Source organism: Loxodonta africana, chromosome 18 (genome assembly GCF_030014295.1).
Source record: "Loxodonta africana isolate mLoxAfr1 chromosome 18, mLoxAfr1.hap2, whole genome shotgun sequence".
Lineage (NCBI taxonomy): Eukaryota > Metazoa > Chordata > Mammalia > Proboscidea > Elephantidae > Loxodonta > Loxodonta africana.
This window is the reverse complement of record NC_087359.1, coordinates 56,375,086-56,395,686: the sequence shown is the minus strand read 5'-3', so window position 1 is coordinate 56,395,686 and position 20,601 is coordinate 56,375,086. Positions and strand designations below refer to the sequence as shown.

The 20,601-nt window shown below is 45.6% G+C and overlaps 1 protein-coding gene across 8 annotated transcripts in view; it reads left to right on the top strand.

Annotated features, from left to right (window-relative positions):
• The window catches only part of ADAP2 (ArfGAP with dual PH domains 2), a 32,078-nt gene extending 12,191 nt beyond the window's left edge, over nt 1-19,887 (top strand). For 4 of the 8 annotated variants that reach the window (XM_023553454.2, XM_064271427.1, XM_023553458.2 and 1 more), the window contains 5 exons: nt 2,969-3,052; nt 5,881-5,943; nt 7,586-7,663; nt 8,840-9,087; nt 10,354-11,684. In XM_023553454.2, coding sequence (XP_023409222.1) covers nt 2,969-3,052; nt 5,881-5,943; nt 7,586-7,663; nt 8,840-9,087; nt 10,354-10,747 — 867 coding nt within the window. In that variant the 3' untranslated portion in view covers nt 10,748-11,684. The other 4 variants (XM_023553459.2, XM_023553455.2, XM_010594213.3 and 1 more) reach the window with 4 other exon arrangements.
• The last annotated feature ends 714 nt before the right edge of the window (nt 19,888-20,601 follow it).

The following is a 20,601-nucleotide window of genomic DNA, read 5'->3' as shown; positions in this document are numbered from 1 at the left end:
GAATCAAAATCTGTAATTTACAAAATCCCAGAGTGATTTCTATGCACATGGAAGTTTGAGAAGCAGTGTTTAAAGGTCCAGGAAATCAGCTTGGTCAGAGAAGAGCAGACAATAATATAGGTCCAAGAGAATAGGCTGGTTCAGAGCCTGAGCAAGGTCATGTTACTGGGGGGCTGGGAACGGGGCCGGGGGAGGCAGAGGTGCTAAGTGGGAAGGGGGAGGTACCAAGTGGGGGCTGACATCTTCTGAGCATCCGTTTACTCTGTGCTGAGCACTGTTCTTGGTGATTGTTGTGTATCATTTCATAATCCTCAAAACAACCTGGGAAACTTTTTATCCCCATGTTACTGAGGATTAGACATGTTATTACTGGCCATGCAAATTATTGCCAAGGATCACACAGCTGATAATTCCTGAGACCAGCACTCATTTCACCACCTAATGGGCCTCTGCTGGAGTGAAAACCCTTGGCAGCAGGAGCCAGGAACCAGATGCAAGCACTAGAACCTTGCAAGGGGCCCTAGCATCAGAGAGTGACCACAGATGGTAGGCTGGAGGCTGCCTGCCCCTCACCAGGCTTCAGGCTTTCTTCAGAGTGTGGGCGGGGGCCTGGTAAGTGTGATCTGACAACCAGAAGGTGTAGTGTGAAGAGAAGAGGTTGGAGTCAGAAGTTGGAGCCCTGCCTCTGCTGCTCCCCAACTGTGTCACTTGGGTAGGTCCCTTCCTCTCCTGAGTCTGTTTCCTTGTCTGTAAACAGGATTATAACATCCACTTCTCAGAAGGGTTTCGAGGGTTGAGCAACCACGGACCATGAACATAAAAGCATTTCAAAACAGTAAGGTGCATTACAAACGTTAGCTTGTGCTGTCCAGGAGACACGGAGGAGATTCCTGGTTCTCAGTCCATGGTGGGCTCTCTACTGTTGCCCCTTGTCCAGGTTGGCTTGGTCCGGAAGGTGATGGCCACCTCTCCATGCCAGTCTCTTCCATGATGACTTTTGCTGAGGTGCCCATGGTCTCTGGCACTTAGGGTACTTGGCTCCCTCCCATTCCCCCATGCATGGTGTACCCAGTGACCTGGGTCTGGACATTCTCTTTCTATTGCTGCCCCAGCTTCTCCATTAGACAGACATAAGTGGGGGCTGCAAACTCATGCCTGCAGGAGCCATACAGGTCATTTAAAAAGACTAAGGGGACAGGTATAAGGAGTTGGGGTGCCGGGGAGGAGTTGTGGCAAACAGGAAAATCTGTTACAGGACTGAAACAAACAAAACTTTGGGGACCAAACAAAGCATTTATACAGGCTAGATTTGGCCACAGTCCACCAGTTTGTGACTGGGAGACCTTCCAATGTAAAGTCCTGGGTGGATCTTTTGTAGGATAGCTCCATTCCCCCAGGGTCTGAGAACCAAGATTTTTTAACAACCCCCAGGGCAAGAGAGCTCAGAACTCCAGGATAACAGGCCTGGGTGCTTGACCTTTAAAGTGAGAGGAAATTATGTTTCATTTCTTTGACACCATATTCAAATAAATTTCTCAGTCACCATATTACATAAAAGTCTAGCACTGCAGCTATTTAAACAAGTCTTTCAGCCTCCCAATACCAAATTCCTGGGAGAAAGAATCTGATAGGCCCAGTCCAGCCTCTGCTTTAGTCCAGCCCTGGTCCAGGTGCTGTGGCCAAGGAGAGGGGTTAATCATAGGAGCAAATGTAGATGCAGCTGTGGGTGGTGGGTGGGCGGGAATGGGTGGTACAGTTCTCATAGAAGCAGGGCGTGGGCTGAGCAAACACCCAAAAATGTGTCTATTACAACACTGAAGCTAAGCTGAGGATGAGTAGAATGTTCTAGGTAAAAGATATAAGTGGGGGTGAAGGTGGATGAGGCAGAGTGTTCCAGAAGGAGGGAACAGCATCTGTTAGGGGGACTGCAAGTGGTTTTGTATGGAGGGAGCTCAGAGAGCAAAGTAAGTCACGTTAAGGATCTTAAACTCTTTTCCAAAGATAGTGGAAAGGACTTAAGGCCAGGCACAATCAGATCTGCAGTTAAAAATCCCTCTGGCATCCATGGGGAGGATCCAGCGGAGAGCAGCAGAGAAGAGGCCAGGCTGGCTAGATAAGGCTGGCATAGTCTCCAGGTGAGAGGGGATGGTGGCCAGGACTTCCGGGCAATGCATTCTCCCAGAGCAATGGCAGAAAGGTCCAAGCCAGCGTAAGTTGCACAGCAGGTGAGGAGCATCCCCAAGGGCACCTGCCCACCACCCAAAAGCCAGCCTGTGACATCTGAGGACAATGCTTTCTCAGGCCCTTGCTTCTCTAAGTGTGGTCCCCAGACCAGCAGCATCGTTATCACCTGGGAGCACGTTAGAAATGCAGAATCTCAGACCCCACCTCGACTTACTGAATTGGAACCTGCATTTTAACAAGACCTTCAGGAGATCTGTGTGCACATCAGAGTATGAGCAGCACCGTCCTAGGCCATTGCAAGGAGTCTCTGGGTGGCGCAATGGTTACGTGCTGGACTATGAACCAAAAGGTCAGTGGTTCAGACCCATGCAGAGGTGCCCCAGAAGTAAGGCACGGTGATCGTCTGAAAGGTCACAGCCTTGAAAGCCCTGTGGAGCAGTTCTACTCTGCACACATGGGGTCCTCATGAGTCAGAACCAACTCAACGGCAACTAACTGCAACAACAGCAAGGTCATGGTATGACTCCCGTGTGGCTTACCTTGGAATTCCCTGGAATTCTCTTTGTCCACTGACATCGTCAGTCCTCCCTGGGAACACGATGGAGTTGGGTGCCTGTGATGAGCCCCCAAGCCCCTGAAACTCTTTGTACCCCCAGGTGCAAGTGCTGAGTAGATGGCTGAATGCATGTGCCCCAAACCTGATGACCCAGCTAGCCTCCTGCCTCCGGACCTAGCCCCGCTCCGCCTCTCACCAGCTGTCTGTGGTTTGCATTTATCTCGGCAGGAGATAGTGGACTGGTTCAATGCCCTCCGCGCAGCCCGTCTGCAGTACCTAAAAATGGCCTTTCCTGAGCTTCCAGAATCTGAGGTGAGCTAAATGTGGTCCCCAACTTCTGAGTCTCATCTCTGCTCCCTCCTTCTCTGCTGACCCTGAAGACACTCAGAAACCAGACTGGGTTTGTTTGCAAACCAAGCCTTGAGACCTGGGGGTGGGGAGCCACAGAGGGGAAACCAAAGACTTCTAAGTGTCTATTTCCACATCAGTAAGATAGTGGTTGGTCTGGCTCATCTTTCAGGGCCCCTTCCAGCTCTGAGGTGCTGTGGTCTGATTCCTATTTTAGGTCCCCCTTTACGTGGATTTGTAGGTCATGGGGGTGGGGAAGCCATGTAAATCCTGGGACTTTCTTATTCCAAACTGTTAGGCCCCCATGAAAGCCTGACTGCTCCTTAATTTCAAGGTTTGCGGGGTGCTAAGCATCTGGGAGCACACTGGTGGCTCAGTGGTAGAAGTCTCGCCTCCCATGTGGGAGACCCAGGTTCCACTCCTGGCCAAGGCATCCCATGTGCAGCCACCACCCATCTGCCAGTGGGGCTTGTGTGCTGTTAAGATTCTGAACAGGTTTCAATGGAACTTCTAGACTACAGTGGAGTGGGAAGAAAGGCCTGGTGATCTGCTTCCAAAAATCAACAAGCAAAAACCTTATGGATCACAAATGTCTGACCTGCAACCAATCATGGGGATGGTGCAGGACCGGGCAGCGTCTTCTGTTCTACATGGGGTCCCCATGAGTCGGGGGCCAACTTGACAGCAGCTAACAAAACATCAAGTGTCTGGAACAGGAGTCGGCTCTAGGCCCAGTGACGCCCTGAGATGGAAATTCTCTGGGGGCAGTTCCAGCAAGGCCTGGGCCAGGGCCCCCCTGTCTGCTAAGTCAGCACCCAGAACTAGTCATTGCTGGTTCCCTGTGGCAGGCAGTGGGCTGGGAGTGCTGACTGCTGACCAGAGGGGAGGAGAGCGGAGGGGAGGACAAAGTGCAGACGCTCAGCCTTATTTAACCTGGGTTAGCTTTCCAACTTTGCTGACTTGTGTGGAGGAAATTGGCCATTGGCCAACATCCTCAGTGTCCTCTTGCCTCCCGCAACCACCCTCTTTACTATTTGCCTACCCCCACCCCCAACCCCAACCCCATTTCCTCTCAGCCCGCCTCTCTCCTCTCTTTCCTCCTACATTATCTCTGTGTATGGTGTGAGTTTCTGGGCAATCACTCAGGCCTGAGTTTCAGGCCTATGGACCCAGATGCTGGAAACCAGGGGAGTCCCAACAGGGCTGTGGTCTTGTTTTAAGGAGTGCATGGACTCTAAAGTCAGAGAAGCTGTTGTGTTAACTTTGAGCAATTCACCTCACCTCTCTGAGCTTCAGTTTACTCATCTGTCACCATGGGGGCAGTATCTGCCTTCGAGGGCTATTCTGAGAATCAAGTAAGTCAAGGCATATGAGACCCAGTAAGTATCCCTGTGGTTTTCCTTCTTTCACCAGTTATTTCCCTTAGCCTAGACTAGCCCTGCTCTGGCTCACATTAGGCTATTGAGCAGGTGGGGACTCTGTCTTTTCTGCAAATGGAGGAATTAAAGGCTATAGAGCATATTTTAAGGCAGAGAGTGTGGTATAGCTTATATTTTCATTGTTGGCTCACAGTGTTTCCCCTTTCAGATTCCCCATTTGTTCCCCAAACCTCACCTCCACTTTGCCCCTCTCTGAGCCCTGGAGCCCCAGAGAACCTTCTCTGCTCTCTGAATGCTGAGCTGTTGTTCACAGCGCTAGACTTGCCAGGTCGCCCCCCAAAAGCCGGGAAGCCAACGTCAATCCCTAAAGGCTACTCTGAGCATGGGATGACAAACTGGAAGGGATCTTGGAGATGACATAATCCAGCCTCCTTATTATACAAGAAAAAGCAGGCCCAGAGAGGCATAAGGTCTTGCCAAGGTAACACAGACATTGAGGTGAGAGCTAGAACCAGAACCCAGGGCTCCTGACCCCTAGTGCACAGTTCTGTCTGCTTGCCCACTCTGCCATTGCCTCCTTGTTGCCCTGTGTCAGAATCCCCACCGATGACCAGGTTTTGACAAGAGGGCACAGAGTGTGCATGGCTGACATGTTAGTACATTAGCATCATAGCTTACTGAACGAGTACTATCTATCATCTGTCATCCCTGGATGTGATCCCAGCTCTTATCCAACCAGCTACACAACTTTGGGAAAATCCTTGACCACTTCTCTGAGGCCGTCTTTCTTCATATGTGCAATGAGAATGATAGTATCTACTTTGCAGGGTGGTTGTGAAAATTGCACCCAGAACCTGACATACAGTAGGCCCTCAGAATGTGCTTCCTGGCACTGAGAGAGTCTCCTTAAAGTCTTACCTGTCTCCACACTCTGGGGTTATTGAAAAACCAAAAATTAGTTGCCGTCGAGTTGACTCCAGCACATAGCAACCCAACGTGTGTCAGAGTAGACCTGTGTCCCGTGAGGTTTTCTGTGGCTGATTTTTAAGAAGTAGATCATCAGGCCGTTCTTCTGAGGCTCTCCTGGATAGATTCGAACCTCCAACTTTTCAGTTAGCAGCTGAGCACATTAACCATTTGCATCACCCAGGGACTCTAGGGTTACTGAAAGAGTCTTTAAACCAAGCCCAGCTCAGCCATGCTGGTAAGCTCTGGAAACATCTGGGGTGTTGCTGTCTGGCTCTGTTGAAATATTGATATTGCATCCATTCCACATTCCAAATATAACTCTGTGAACTGTGAGCTCACATGCTTCCCCATTCCAGACTTCCTCCTTGTTAGGGAGCCAAGCTCAGCGGGGAACCTTGAGCCCCTGGGATGTGAGCAAGGGGGTCATTGTCTCTCTTCTTGCAGCTCGTGCCCCTCATCACCAGGAATTACGTCAAACAAGGCTTCATGGAAAAGACTGGTCCAAAGGTACATTCTACATTCTGCCACACCCTGGGGGATTTACATGGCCCTTGTTTTTTTTTTTTTTGTTCCAGAAGGAAGTGGGGCACAATTTGGGAGGTGGGGGTATGGGGCACTAAGGGGAGGGAAGGGACTTAAAGTAATGTTTTTGAGTTCCTGGGGTGCAGGACCAAGTTGAGATGGCTTAGTTGGCAAGCTACCCAGCAATGCTACAAGGCTATGCTTCTCCCTGTCACTGGGCGTCCCCGTCTTCTTTCTTTTTATTGTCAACACATAGGTAACAAACTGCCCTTTCCACGTTTTTCACCGGTACAATTCAGTGACTTTAGTTATGTTTATCATGTGGTTTAACATTACCATTATCCATTTCCAAATTTTCCCGTAGCCCTTAACAGAAGCTCAGTGTCCCCTGAGGAGTGAGTCCCCCTTTCCCACTCCGTCCCACCTATCCACCCCTGGAAACCACTAATAAAGTGGTCTCTATACACTTGCCTATCCTAGACATTTTGCGTAAGCGGGATACCCCCTCATTATCACGATCACCCTTCTCTCCTTTCCTTTTAGCCTCATCTAACTGACCCTTGCCCTAGGAAAGCAGAGCTGAAAAGAGACTCAGGAGAGAGGCAGCTTTTGCACTTTCCAGAACTCTCATGTGTCCTGTGCTGTCCAAGCCAGACAGGGGCTAGCGACTGGTCTGAAAAAACGACACACACATATACACCCATGCTTGGGTGCCGGTAGAGCCCCCCTCCGCTAGAACACACACCCTCCCCCAAACTCAGCCTGTGCTCTCCTTTACTTTGGAACCTGCCCCCACCTCCAGGGCTGCTCATTCCCACTGGTCGGAAAAGAGAGGGAAGGCCCAGCTGCTTCTGTGCCCCTGTGAGTGGTTCTGAGGAGTGAAGGCTCAGGCTGCCTGGGCAAGGGGTCTCAGCCCCAGCCTGAAGCTGAGTGGGGCTGGGCTCAGAGTCAGAAGTCTGGCTGGAGGGTGGGAAGGGTTCATACAGGGAGGGGTGGTGGAGAATGGACAAGGAAAGAGAAGAAGAGAAAGGGATGGAGAAAGCAGAGAGAGGTCTAAGAGTGGTAGCATTCCAATGATTTTTTTAAGGATGTAATATGTTGACAGGATGGTTGTTAAGTCTATGATGAAAGATGCGAGGGAATTAGTATGGAAGAAAGCCTCTGACAGGTAGAAAATGTAGTTAAGGGCTTCCAGGTTTTATACCAGCCAGTGGCACAGCCCTTGCCCCATGGCCTTTGCCCCGGGCTTTCTCTCTCCTGACCTAGGTTAGAATTTGGCCAAAGCCAGCGTTTTCCGCCTTGCTGAGCAGCGACCACTTCTGATTTCCCCCACTTCCTTTTTCTGAGCGTTCTGGTCCACAGCCTGAGAAAGAGGGAAGCACCTCTTTCAAATAAAGGCAGGATCTGGGGCAACAGGGCACAACTGCAGTGGAGGCAGGGTGGGAGACCTTCAGAGCCCCAGGGCCCCTGACCAGGCCCAGAGAAGGGGCGAGAGTCTCTGGCTTCAGAGGCCAGGATGGAGACCACAGGATCGGCAGCTCCCTTGGCGTGGTCTGGGCTGGCCTTCTGACCTCTGCCCATAGCACGTGCTCCCAGCTGTGTGTGTAAGAGGTTCCCTCTTTTGCAGCAGACAGAACCTTTCAAGAAACGGTGGTTCGCCCTGGATTCTCAGGAGCGGAGGCTACTCTACTACAAGAACCCACTGGTAAAAGTCATTTTGGTCCCTCCTCTGTCCATCCCCAGATGGAGGTCTCCTGGAAGCCCAGGGCTGGAGAAACCTGGAGAGGGAAACAGCTCTACCCCTTGCCTGTAGGCAGCTTCTCCTATGTCACCTCCTGTGTGCAAAACTGTTTAGACACAGAGACTTTTCTTACCTCCCACCTTTAGGAAGTCCTTTACATGTATCCAAAATGTTGCCAAGTGTAGTTAAATCAGCTGTGCGTTGTCTTCTAGTCATCCAGGTCTCACCTCTACCCAAGAGCCTGTGAAGTGGAGTGGTTAAGCGTATGCGCCTTGGTCTCTCAGCCCCGCCACCTTTAGTGGCATGCCCTGGGCCAAGGTACTTAGCTCTCTGTGCCTCAGTTTCCTTCTCTGGAAAATAAGCTTAATAACTGTGCCCTCCTGAGGCTGTCATGACATATTACATGAGTTACTACATATAAAGCACTGAAACTCCTGGTGCATAATAAAAACTTGTTGCTGTCAAGTCGATTCTGACTCATAGCGACCCTATAGGACAGAGTAGAACTGACCCATAGGGTTTCCAGGGAACGGCTGGTGGACTCGAACTGCTGACCTTTGGGTTAGTTGCCGAGCTCTTAACCGCTGTGCCACCAGAGCTCCAAGTAAGTGCTCCATAAATGGCTAAGTATTACTGTAACAAGGGGGCAATGGTGGCTCAATGGTAGAATTCTTACCTTCCCTGTGGGAGACCTGGGTTCAATCCCCAGCCAACGCACCTCATGTACTGCTAGCACCCGCGTGTCAGCGGAGGCTTTTGTGTTGTTATGATGCAAACGGGTTTCAGTGGAGCTTGCAGACTAAGATGGACTAAGAAGAAAAGCCTGGTAATCTACTGAAAATCTGCCAGTGAAAACCCTATGGATTACAACAGTCCAGCCCACAACCGATCATGGGGATGGTGCAGGATGGGACAGCACTTTGCTCCATTGTGCATGGGGTCACCATGAGCCGGGATCCAACTTGGTGGCAGCTAACAACATTATAGATGATGTGTGTGGTTTATTTTAGGCTTTTAATCTTTCAAATTCTGGGCCTACTTTACCAGAAATCCCAGCAGGGTCGGTTGCTGCCAGGGCTGCAGGTGCCCCCAGCTCAAGGCAGGGCCTCTGATAATCGTGTACCTTTTATTTATTTTCAGGATGCTTTTGAGCAGGGCCAAGTTTTTATTGGGAGTAACGAGCAGGGCTATGACATCTACGAAGACCTGCCCAAGGGCATTCGAGGGAATCACTGGAAAGCTGGCCTCACCATTGTCACTCCACAGCGGAAATTTGTCTTCACCTGCCCTACAGAGAAGGAGCAGCGGGAATGGCTGAGGAGTCTGCGGGATGTCCTGTACCGCCCCTTGACCCCCCTCAACCACCTCAGTAAGACGCAGGGACTGGGGTGCGTTCATTTGGCCAAGGGCAGAGGGCAGAAAGGGGCTTCTTCACTTGGGTTCAGCTAAAACCACACCAGTTTCCATCATGTCCGTCTTGACTCATGGCCATCCCACATGTGTCAGAGTAGAACTGCGCTCTGTAGGGTTTTCAGTGGCTGATTGTTCAGACGTAGATCACTAGGCCTTTCTTCTGAGGCACCTCCAGGTGGACTTGAACTTCCAACCTTTTGGGTAGCAGCCAAGTGCATTTACCATTTGCACCACCCAGGGACTCCTGGGTTTTGCTATGATACCAAAAACTAAAAATTAAAAAAAGAGCCTTGAGACCAAATTCAGTCGTTGCTCCTGACTACCCTTTGTTTTCTCCTCTCTTCCTGCCAAAAGAAAGTAGACAGTGTATATTCTTGCTAGAATATCCTCCTCTCTATTCACCCCTGTGTCTTGATGGGAGCCCATGCCCGTTAGCACCAAGAGGAGTTTAGCCCTGGCCGAACCATAGGTACCGTCAGCAGCCCCTTCTCTACACCGGCTCAGCCTAGGGGCTACACAGCCTCTCTCTCCCTCCACGCCTTGAGTTTCTTTTCTCATGAGAAAACCCTGCCTGTTATTATTAGCTGAGGCCTCCACCAGCTCAGCAGCTCCTGGGACTTTGGACTCTTCCCCCACTCACAGAGAAGGATGGCTATTTTTAGTGTGCCTTCTCCAGGCCCCTCTTTTCTGTCTGTCTCCCTCCAGCTCCTTCTCTTCACCCTAGATGAGTCACAAATGGGCTTCCCTATCTGCTGACAGCTCTGCAAAAAAACGGGAGACGTTCTGAGGTAGAGCGAGCAACTTCCAGCAGGGCCTGGCCTGGGGCCTGGCTGCTGGGGCACAAACGAGGAGTTCTTTGTTTGGAAAAGTACAGACTGAGCAAGTGACCCTACACAGCCCCTTGGGGGAAGCCCTGGTGCCCTTTGTGGCTGACGGGTATAAACACAAACTCTCTTCACACTCCAAAACCTCTAAGCTGAATAGCCTCACAAACCAAAGTGAACCCTGTTAGTGAATCCTGGTCCTTTCTTTTCTCTGTGCGTCTATGAGTATTGGTTTCTCTGTGTGTCTCTGACTCTCCGCTTCTCTTCCATCTCTGGTAGGTGTTCCCTCTGTCTCTCGCTCTTTCAGTCTATTTATTTATTGATTTTTTAAATTCTGGCTCCCTCTGTCATTGTACCTTGTCCTCCGGCTGTCCCTTCCCTCTGGTGTGACTGCATTGGCCCTTGTTTCCCTTGCAGCTACATCAAGAGAGAGTGGCCGCAGCCGCAGGTGACCCATGGACTGAAGAGCTGGCTGGCCACTGGCCACTCGGCGCTGCTGGTGGGAAGGAGAAGTTCTCTCCTCAGCTCTCTTGCCCAGCAGGAGTGCCCTGCAGTTGGCAACCATCCCTGGAGTGAATTCTTCAAGACTGAGACTGTGGCCTTCACCCGTCGGCTCCCTGGGCCAGCTCTGGGGACTCTGTGGTTCTGGTACATAGGCAGACACATGTGCACTCCCCCGTCCCATCTAGGTCTAAAATATTCTCCAGGTCTGGGCCCAGGACTTCCTCATATCCAAAATGGAGGCATGGCCATGAAGACGCACCCACTGTATCACCCAAGCAGCACTCTTGCCAAAATGTGTTTATTCTGAATTTAATTAGAAATAATCAGACAAACCCAAATTGAGGAACATTGTACAGAACAACTTTCTTGGACTCTTCAAAAATGTCAGCATTATGAAAAATAAAGTCATCGGGGAACTCTTCTAGATCGCAAGGAGACTAAGGTGATATGGCAACCAAACGTAATTCATGATCCTTGCTTGGATCCTGGATTTGAAAAATATATAACTAGAATAACTGGGGATGTTTGAATATGGATGTGTGTTCACTAATAGTATTGTAAGATTGTTATAATTACACTGTATTTGTATAGGAGAATGATCTTGCTCTTAGGAGATACATGTTGAAGTGTTTAGGGGCGAAATGTAACCATGTCTACAATTGACTCTTAAATGGCTCAGCAAAAAAAAAAGTATATATGTATTGAGTTTATGTACATATAGAGTACACACACACACACAGAGGGAGAGAGTGAGCAAGAGAACCCCTGAGACACATACACATGCAGAGAAAGAGAACAAGAGAGAGTGAAGCCCTGGTGGTGCAGTGGTTAAATCCCTCAGCTGCTAACCAAAAGGTCAGTGGTTCGAACCCACCAGCTGCTCTGCAGGAGAAAGATGTTAACGGTCTGATTCCGTAAAGGTTTACAGCCTCAGGAACCCTATGGGGCAGTTCTGCTCTGTCCTGCTGGTCGCTATGAGTTGGAATCGACTCGATGGCAGTGGATTTGGTTTTGGTTTTATATATAGAGAGAGAAAGAGCAAGAGAGTAAAAGGGCAGGCAAGCATACCACTGGGCAAAACGTTAGCTACTGATGAGTCTAGATGAATTATAGATTGGGGTTTATTGTCCTATTCATGCCATTTTTCTATAGATTTGAAAGTTTCCAAATTAAAGTTGGAGAAAAAATGCAAAAGCACCCTCTTTTTTACTCCTCCAAACCGGTGTCTTTTTTTTTTTTCCTGCCCTAAGCAAAAATGTTCCTGGAGGAGTTCCTTCTTTGTGCACATTTTAGAAGAAATATTAGAAACTAACACCTGCATTGACCATTACCTGCTCTGGAAGGAAAGACGCAAGCTGAGGAGGCATCTCTACCGGACCATGGTCTGGCCCCATCACTAACTTGAGGCCATTGGGAAAACTCACGTCCTCACCTCTGTGCCTTTTTTTTTTAAATAGGTTTTATTTTTTTTAGAGCAGTTTTAGATTTACTGAAAAATTGTGCAGAAAGTACAGAGTTCCCGTATACCCTCTGCCCTGCACACTGTTTCTCCTGTTCCTATGGTGGAGCCCTGGTGGTGCAGTGGTTAAAGCACTTGGCTGCTAACCAAAAGGTTGGTGATTCAAACCCGGCAGCCACTTGGTGGGAGAAAGATGTGACAGTCTGCTTCTGTAAAGATTTACAGTCTTGGAAACCCTATAGGGCAGTTCAGCTCTGTCCTATAGGGTTGCTATGAGTCGGAATCAGCTCAACCGCAGTGGGTTTGATTTGGTTTATTCCTATAGTACATTTGTTACAACTGATGAACTGATACTGTTATTATTAATTGAAATCCACACTTTACATTAGGGTTCACTCTTTGTGTTGTACAGTCCTATGGGTTTTGACCAATGCTTAACGTCATGCGTCCCTCATTACAGTATCATACAGAATAATTTCATCACCCTAAAAATGCCCTCTGTTCCTCCTATCCTCCCTCCCCCCTCCTGTTGACACTCTGGCAACCACTGATCATTTCTCACTGTCAGTATAGTTTTGTCTTTTCCAGAATGTCACATATTTGGAATCATACAGTATATACCAGATGATTGACTTCTTTCATTTAGCAATATGCATTTAAATTTCTGCCACATGTTTTCCTTCATGTCTTTTCTTGGCTTGATAGCTCATTTATTTTTATCATGTCCTTAGGTTTTTTTTTTTCTCTTTGAAATGAGGAAATTGTGTAAATATTGAAATTCAGTATATGTAGCAAGCATTTTTGAGCACCATCTAGGTGCCAAAGCCTGGGAATAGGCAGGAACAAGATGCTGTGGTCCCTGCTGTCACAGTTAGAAGTTATTGGGGGATGCAGCCCCTAAAACGGCAGTACAATGAGGCAAGTGGTCAGAAAGGGGATGTACAGGCTGCTGTGTGAACGTGTGGCAATAGGTTTTACCCTAATTGAGGGGGAAAGGGAAGCCTCCTTCCTCTTCAGAAAGTGACATTTAAGCTGAAAACTTATAGCTATTTAAAAGCTGGTCAAAGGGAAGAAGAAGAGGAAAGCATTCTAAGGCTGAGGGAAGAAAATGTTCAAAATTAGGAGATGGGGAAGATGATCACACATTTAAGAAACTGAAAGAAATCTTGAATGTCTGAAATGTGACAGAAACAGATGGCCAAGATCTCCTCTCTGTGATTCTTTGTTCATTTCATCTCCTTTCCAGTGATGTGGGGAAATACACTCCATGTTCTCCATTTCAGTGGGGATCCAGAGGGTTGGGAGGGTCTTTAAGAGGCTCCCTGCACTTGATGGAATTTTCCTTTGGATCCCCCAATCAGAGGACAAGCATCACCAACAGGATTTCTCTTTTCTGAAGCTCCTGATGGCTCAGGTGAAGAGGTGGGGGTCTTCCCTTGGCTCCTAAAGCATCTTAAAAACGCCTGTGTTTTTAGCACCTGAGAGATTGTGATGTACATGTCAGTTTATTTGTCTGCCATGAACTCTGTGGGGTACACTCTGCTAAGTTCTGGGGTTGAGAAAATGAATATGGCACAGTCCCTGCCCTCAAGGAACTTAAGGTCCAGAAAGAAAGTAAACAAGCAGTAATGAAACTACTCACGGAGCGAAACTAGGATTCTAAGGGAGGGAGTTTAGAGACCATCAAGAATAGATTTGATGCTTTGAATACTAACTACCTGAAGATGAGACAAGTTATGGGATGACAACAACGACATCATACATGAAGAAAGCAAAAAGTCAATAAAAAGACAGAAAAGAAAGAAAAGACCAAAATGGATGTTGGAAGAGACTCTGAAACTTGCTGTTGAACATAGAGTAGCTAAAACTAATGGAAGAAGTGATGAAGTAAAAGAGCTGAACAGAAGATTTCAAAGGGTGGCTCTAAAAGGCAAAGTATTATATGACATGTGGAAGACTGGAGTTACAGAACCAAAAGAGAAGAACATGCTCAACATTTCTCAAGCTGAAAGAACTAAAGAAAAAATTCAAGCCTCGAGTTGCAATATCGAAGGATTCTATGGGCAAAATATTGAATGATGCGGGAAGCATCAAAAGAATATAGAAAGAATACACAGAGCCACTGTACCAAAGAGAATTGGTCAACGTTCAACCACTTCAGGAGGTAGTGTATTAGCAAGAAACGATGGTACTGAAGGAAGAAGTCCAAGTTGCACTGAAGGCTTTGGCAAAAAACAAGTCTCCAGGAATTGATGGGATACCAGTAAAGATGTTTCAACAAATGGATGCAACGCTGGAAGCACTCACTTGTCTATGCCAAGAAATTTGGAAGACAGCTACCTGGACAACCAACTGGAAGAGATCCATACTTGTGCCCATTCCAAAGAAAGGTGATCCAATAGATGTGGCAATTATGGAACAATATCATCAGTATCACATGCAAGTAAAATTTTGCTGAAGATAATTTAAAAGTGGTTATGGCAGTACATTGAACCACCAGAAATTCAAGCTGGATTCAGAAGAGGACGTGGAGCGAGGAGTATCACTGACACAGTGCCTGCAACATTGGGTTCAAACCAGAATAACTGTGAGGATGGCACAGGACTGGGCAACATTTCATTCTGTTGTCCATAGGGCTGCTATAAGTTGGAACCAACTCGACGGCAGCTAACAACAAGGGGGGAGCCATGGCAAATATATATATATATATATCTCATTATAGCTACACCCTTCTCCTATGCCTGGCAACCGCTCATCTGTTTTCTGTCACTATAGTACTTTTTGACGATGCCATATAAAGGGAATCATGCAATATATAATCTTAGGGACTGGCTGGCTTTATTCATTTGGCGTAATGACTTTGAGATTCTCCCTGGTCACTGCGTGTATCAATAGTTCTTTGCTTTTTATTGCTGAGTGGTAGTCCAGTAAGTGGCTGTACTACAGTTTGTTTATCCAATGAAATAGTACTCAGCAATAAAAAGGAACAAATTATTGATACATGCAATAATGCCGCATAATCAGGGTCATGTGGTTGTTAGATGCCATTCAGTTTGCTCTTACTCATAGAGACCCTACGTACAATGAAACAAAACACTGCCCGGTCCGGTGCCATCCTCACAATAGTGGCTATGTTTGAGCCCATTGTTGCAGCCATTGCGTCAAACCATCTCGCCAAGGGTCTTCGTCTTATTCACTGACCCTCTACTTTACTAAGCATGATGTCCTTCTCCAGGGACTGGTCCCTCCTGATAACATGTCCCAATTACATGAGACAAAGACTCGCCATCTTCACTTCTATAGAGCATTCTGGCTGTACTTCAAAGACAGGTTTGTTTGCTCCTTGGGCAGTCCACGATATATTGAATATTCTTTGCCAACACCATAATTCGAAGACGTCAATTCTTCTTTGATCTTCCTTATTCATCGTCCAGCTTTTGAATGCTTACGAGGCGAATGAAGATACCATGGCTCGGGTCAGGCACATGTTAGTCCTCGAAGTGACATCTTTGCTTTTTAACACTGTAAAGATGTCTTTTGCAGCTGTTTTGCCTAATTCAATACATTGTTTGGTTTCTTGACTGTTGCTTCCATGGGTGTTGATTGTGAATCCAAGTAAAATGGAATCCTCTACAACTTCAATCATTTCTCCATTTATCATGATGTTGCTTATTGGTCCACTTGTAAGGGTTTTTGTTTTCTTTATGTTGAGGCGTAATCCATACTGAAGTCTGTGGTCTTTGATCTTCATCAGTAAGTGCTTCAAGTCTTCTTCGCTTTGAGCAAGCAAGGTTGTGTCACATGCATATCACAGGTTGTCAATGAGTCTTCCTCCAATCCTGATGCCCCATTCTCAGACTATTTGCTCAGAATACAGATTGAATAAGTACGGTGAAAGGATACAACCTGGACACATACCTTTGCTGACTGTAAACCACACAGTATCCCCTTGTTCTGTTAGAGTGACTGCTTCTTGGTCTATGTACAGTTTCCTCATCAGCAAATTAAGTGTTCTGGAATTCCCATTCTTCACAATGTTAGCCATAGTTTGTTATGAACCACACTGTTGAATGCCTCAGCATAGTCAATAAAACACAGCTAAACATCTTTCCGGTATTCTCTACTTTCAGCCAAGATCCATCTGACATCAGAGATGATAACCCTCATTCCACGTCCTTTTCTGAATCTGGCTTGAATTTCTGGCAGTTCCCTGTTGATGTACTGCTGTAACCACTTTTGAATTATATTCAGCAAAATTTTGCTTGCATGTGATATTAATTATATTGTTCCATAATTTTTGCATTCTGTTGGATCACCTTTCTTTGGAATGGGCACAAATATGGATCTCTTCCAGTTGGTTGGCCAGGTAGCCGTCTTCCAAATATCTTGGCATAGACGAGTGCGTGCCTCCAGTGCTGTATCCGTTTGTTGAAACTTCTCAATTGGTAGTCCATCAATTCTTGGACCTTGTTTTTTGCCAATGTCTTCAGTGCAGCTTGGACTTCTTCCTTCAATACCATCAGTTCTTGATCGTATGTTACCTCCTGAAGTAGTTAAACGTGGACCAATTCTTTTTGGTACAGTGATTCTTATTCCTTCCATATTCTTTTGATGCTTCCTGTGTTGTTCAATATTTTCCCTGTAGAACCCTTCAATATGGAAACTCGAGGCTTGAATTTTTTCTTTAGTTCTTTCAGCTTGAGAAATGCCAACCATGTTCTTCTCTTCTGGTTTTCTAACTCCAGGTCTTTTCACATTTCATTATAATACTTTACTTTGTCTTCTCAAGCCGTCCTTTGAAATCTTCTTTTCAACTCTTTTATGTCATTTCTTCCATTTTCTTTAGCTACTCTATGTTCAAGAGCAAGTTTCAGAGTCTCTTCTGACATCCATTTTGGTTTTATTTTTCTTACTTGCCTTTTTTAAGGACCTTTCACTTTTTTCATGTATGTCCTTGATATCATTCCACAACCTGTCTGGTCTTTGGTCATTAGTGTTCAATGTGTCAAATCTATTCTTGAGGTGGTGTCTAAATTCAAGTGGGATATACTCAAGGTCTTACTTTGGCTCCTGGGGACTTCTTCTAATTTTCTTCAGCTTCAACTTGAACGTATGAGCAGTTGACAGTCTGTTCCGCAGTCGGCCCCTGGCCTTGTTCTGACTGATGATATTGAGCTTCTCCATTGTTTCTTTCCACAGATGTAGTCGATCTGATTCCTGTGTGTTCCATCTGGTGAGGTCCATGTGTAAAGTCACTGATTATGTTGTTGAAAAAAGGTATTTGCAATGAATAAGTCATTGGTCTTGCAAAATTCTATTGTATGATCTCTGATACTGTTTCTATCACCAAGGCCATATTTTCCAACTACCAACCCTTCTTTGATTCCAACTTTCATATTCCAATCACCAGTAATTATCAATGCATCTTGATGGCACATTTGATCAATTTCAGACTATAGCAGTTGGTGAAAACCTTCAATTTCCTCATCTTTGGCATTAATGCTTGGTGCATAAATTTGAATAATAATCATATTACCTGGTCTTCCTTATAGGAATATGGATATTATCTTACTACTGACATTGTACTTCTAGATAGATATTGAAGTGTTCTTTTTGTTGATGAATTGTGACTCCATCCCTTTTCAATTTGTCATTCCCAGAACAGTAGACTATATGATTGTCTGATTCAAAATGGCCAGTATCAGTCCATTTCAGGTCACTAATGCCTAGAATATGCCTAGAATATTGATGTTTATGTGTTCCATTTCATTTTTGACAATTTCCAATTTTCTTAGATTCATAGTTTGTACATTCCATGGTCCTATTATTAATGGACATTTGCCGATGTTTCTTATCATTTTGAGTTGTGTCACATCAGGAAATGAAGTTCCAAAAGCTTGACTCCACCTAAATCATTAAGGTTAATTCTACTTTGAGGAGGCAGCTTTTCCTCAGTCATATTTTGAGTGCCTTCCAACCTGAGGGGCTCATCTTCCAGAACTATATCAGACAATGTTCTGTTGCTATCCATTAGGTTTTCACTGGCCAATTTTTCCAGAAGTTGACCATCAGATCCTTCTTCCTTGTCTGTCTTAGTCTGGAAGCTCCACTGAAACCTGTCCACGGGTGACCCTGTTGGTATTTGAAATACCGATGGCATAGCTTTCAGCATCACAGCAACATGCAAGCCAGCACAGTACAGCAAACTGACAGACAAGTGGGTTATATGGTAGGTGTATATTTAACTTCGTAAGAAACTGTCAAACTGCTTTCTGGAGTGGCTATTAAAAACACAAACAAATAAAACAAATCCAATGCCATCAAGTCGATTCTGACTTAAAGTGATCCTATAGGACAGAGCAGAATGGCCCCATAGGGATTCCAAGGCTGTAAATCTTTACTGGAGTTGACTGCCACACTTTCTTCCAAGGAGCAGCTGGCAGATTCAAACCATGGACCATTTGATTAGCAGCTGAGCTCTTAGCCACTGTGCACCAGGGCTCCTTTACCACTCTGTGTTTCCACCGGCACTGTACGAGAGTTCCAGTTACTCTGCATCATCACTAGCACTTAGTATTGTCAGTGTGTTTTATTTCAGGCATTGTAATAGGTATGTAGTGGACGCTCATCACGATTTTAATCTGTATTTCCCTAGCGGCTAGTGATTTACATTCTTATTTTCTATCTTTGATGAAATGACTGTCCAAGTGCATTAGCCCCTTTCTTAAGCTGGTTGTTTTCTTATTGTTGAGTTTTGAGAGCTTTTTTTAAATTAATTCTGGATACTATTTTTTTGACAGATACAGGACTTGCAAACATTTTCCCCCAGCCTGTGGCTTGTCTTCTTATCCCCTGAACAGAGTCAGTGAAGCCTTCTTTAATCAAGACGTTGAGGTCAGGGTTCATGACTTTCTCTATTTTATGCAGATTTTTGTTTGGTAATAGAAATTTTTGACTTGCTGGCCTGACAGACTGGAGAAACCCTGAGAGTATGGCTCCCAGACACCCTTTCAGCTCAGTAATGAGATCACCTCTGGGGCTCACCCTTCAGCCAAAGATTAAACAGACCCCATGCAAAAGGGGTGCCCCAGCCCAGGGGCAGGGACTGGAAGGCAGGAGGGAACAGGAAAGCTGGTAATAGGGAACCCACGGTTGAGAAGGGAGAGTGTTGACATGTCGTGGAGTTGTTAACCAATGTCATACAACAATGTGTGTACTGTTTGATGAGAAACTAGTTTGTTCTGTAAACCTTCATCTAAAGTATAATTTAAAAAACAAAATAAAAAATTGGGTGTTCTGGCTTATGTTCAAAGTTTTAGATTCACCTATCGTAAAGTGGAGTGGAAGTTAGGACAATGTTCACGTAATGAACTCTTCCTTCTGCCGACAAAAAAATACTTTGTCCCTGAAGGAATTTATTAAGAGCAAAGCAAAGAAAGCACAGATAAAACGTGTTATTTCGTGCAGTGCACACTCGATAACCTTGCCATTTCTCATCTAACTTAGCACTGGGAACCAGAATCACAGAGCTGTGTATTAACACGCTTGAATTTAAAAATGACATCACTCTCTGATAGAAATTGAGTCTGAATTGACTGACTGGTTTGACAGTGGGAACTGGCTTTGCTAATTAGGTTATATAGCAAATATTTTGCAAACGTGAATAAGCTAAAAGTACAGCTACAGATTTTTGAGGAAAATATATTTCAAGCATACAACCAGTTGAAAGCAACTATTCGAAAAAGTATATAGCAAAGGCATGTTGAAAATGCTAATTTCACCAGCTTTTTCTGAGTATATCAGGTTAAACAAGGTGACTCCTACTAAAAGAGTGACTGGTATAATTGATAGTTATTTGATAAACTTTAGTAAAGTCTTTTTTGGCATGCTTCCCAGAAAATCGGAAACAGAATACCTCTGACTTTTGCAACACAGGTGGTTTCAAATTCCTTGCTTTCAGCCAAAAAAAAAAAAAAAGGAAAATCAAATTGTCAGCTGAGAGATAATTAAAAATAACTTTTACGATAGATCATGATGTGATATTTTGCAATTTATCTCAGAACTGTTCAACCAAATGTGTGACATTGTTACCATTTATTAAAGTACGTAAACAAGGATTGTCAGAACTAATGTTTATTTAAAACAAACCCGTTGCCATGGGGCTGATTCCAACTCATAGCAACTCTACAGGACAGAGTAGAACTGCCTTATAGAGTTTCCAGGAGTGGCTGGTGGATTTGAACTGCCAACCTTTTGATTAGCAGCCAAGCTCTTAACCACTGCACCACCAGAGCTCCTGAAAGCAGAGAAAACCAGAAAGATGTTTACCTGTGTTTCACTGACTATGCAAAGACATTCGACAATGTGGATCATAACAAATTATGGATCACATTGCAAAGAATGGGAATACCAGAACACTTAATTGCACTCATGAGGAACCTGTACATACATCAAGAGGCCATCATTCGAACATAACAAGGGGATACTACGTGGTTTGAAGTCAGGGTTGTATCCTTTTACCATACTTATGCAATCTATATGCTGAGCAAATAAATTGAGAAGCTGGACTCTAAGAAGAAGAACAACGGGGCATCAGGATTGAAGAAAGGCTCATTAACAATCTGTGATATGCATATGACACAGCCTTGCTTGCTGAAAGTGAAGAGACTTGAAGCACTTACTGATGAAGATCAAAGACCACA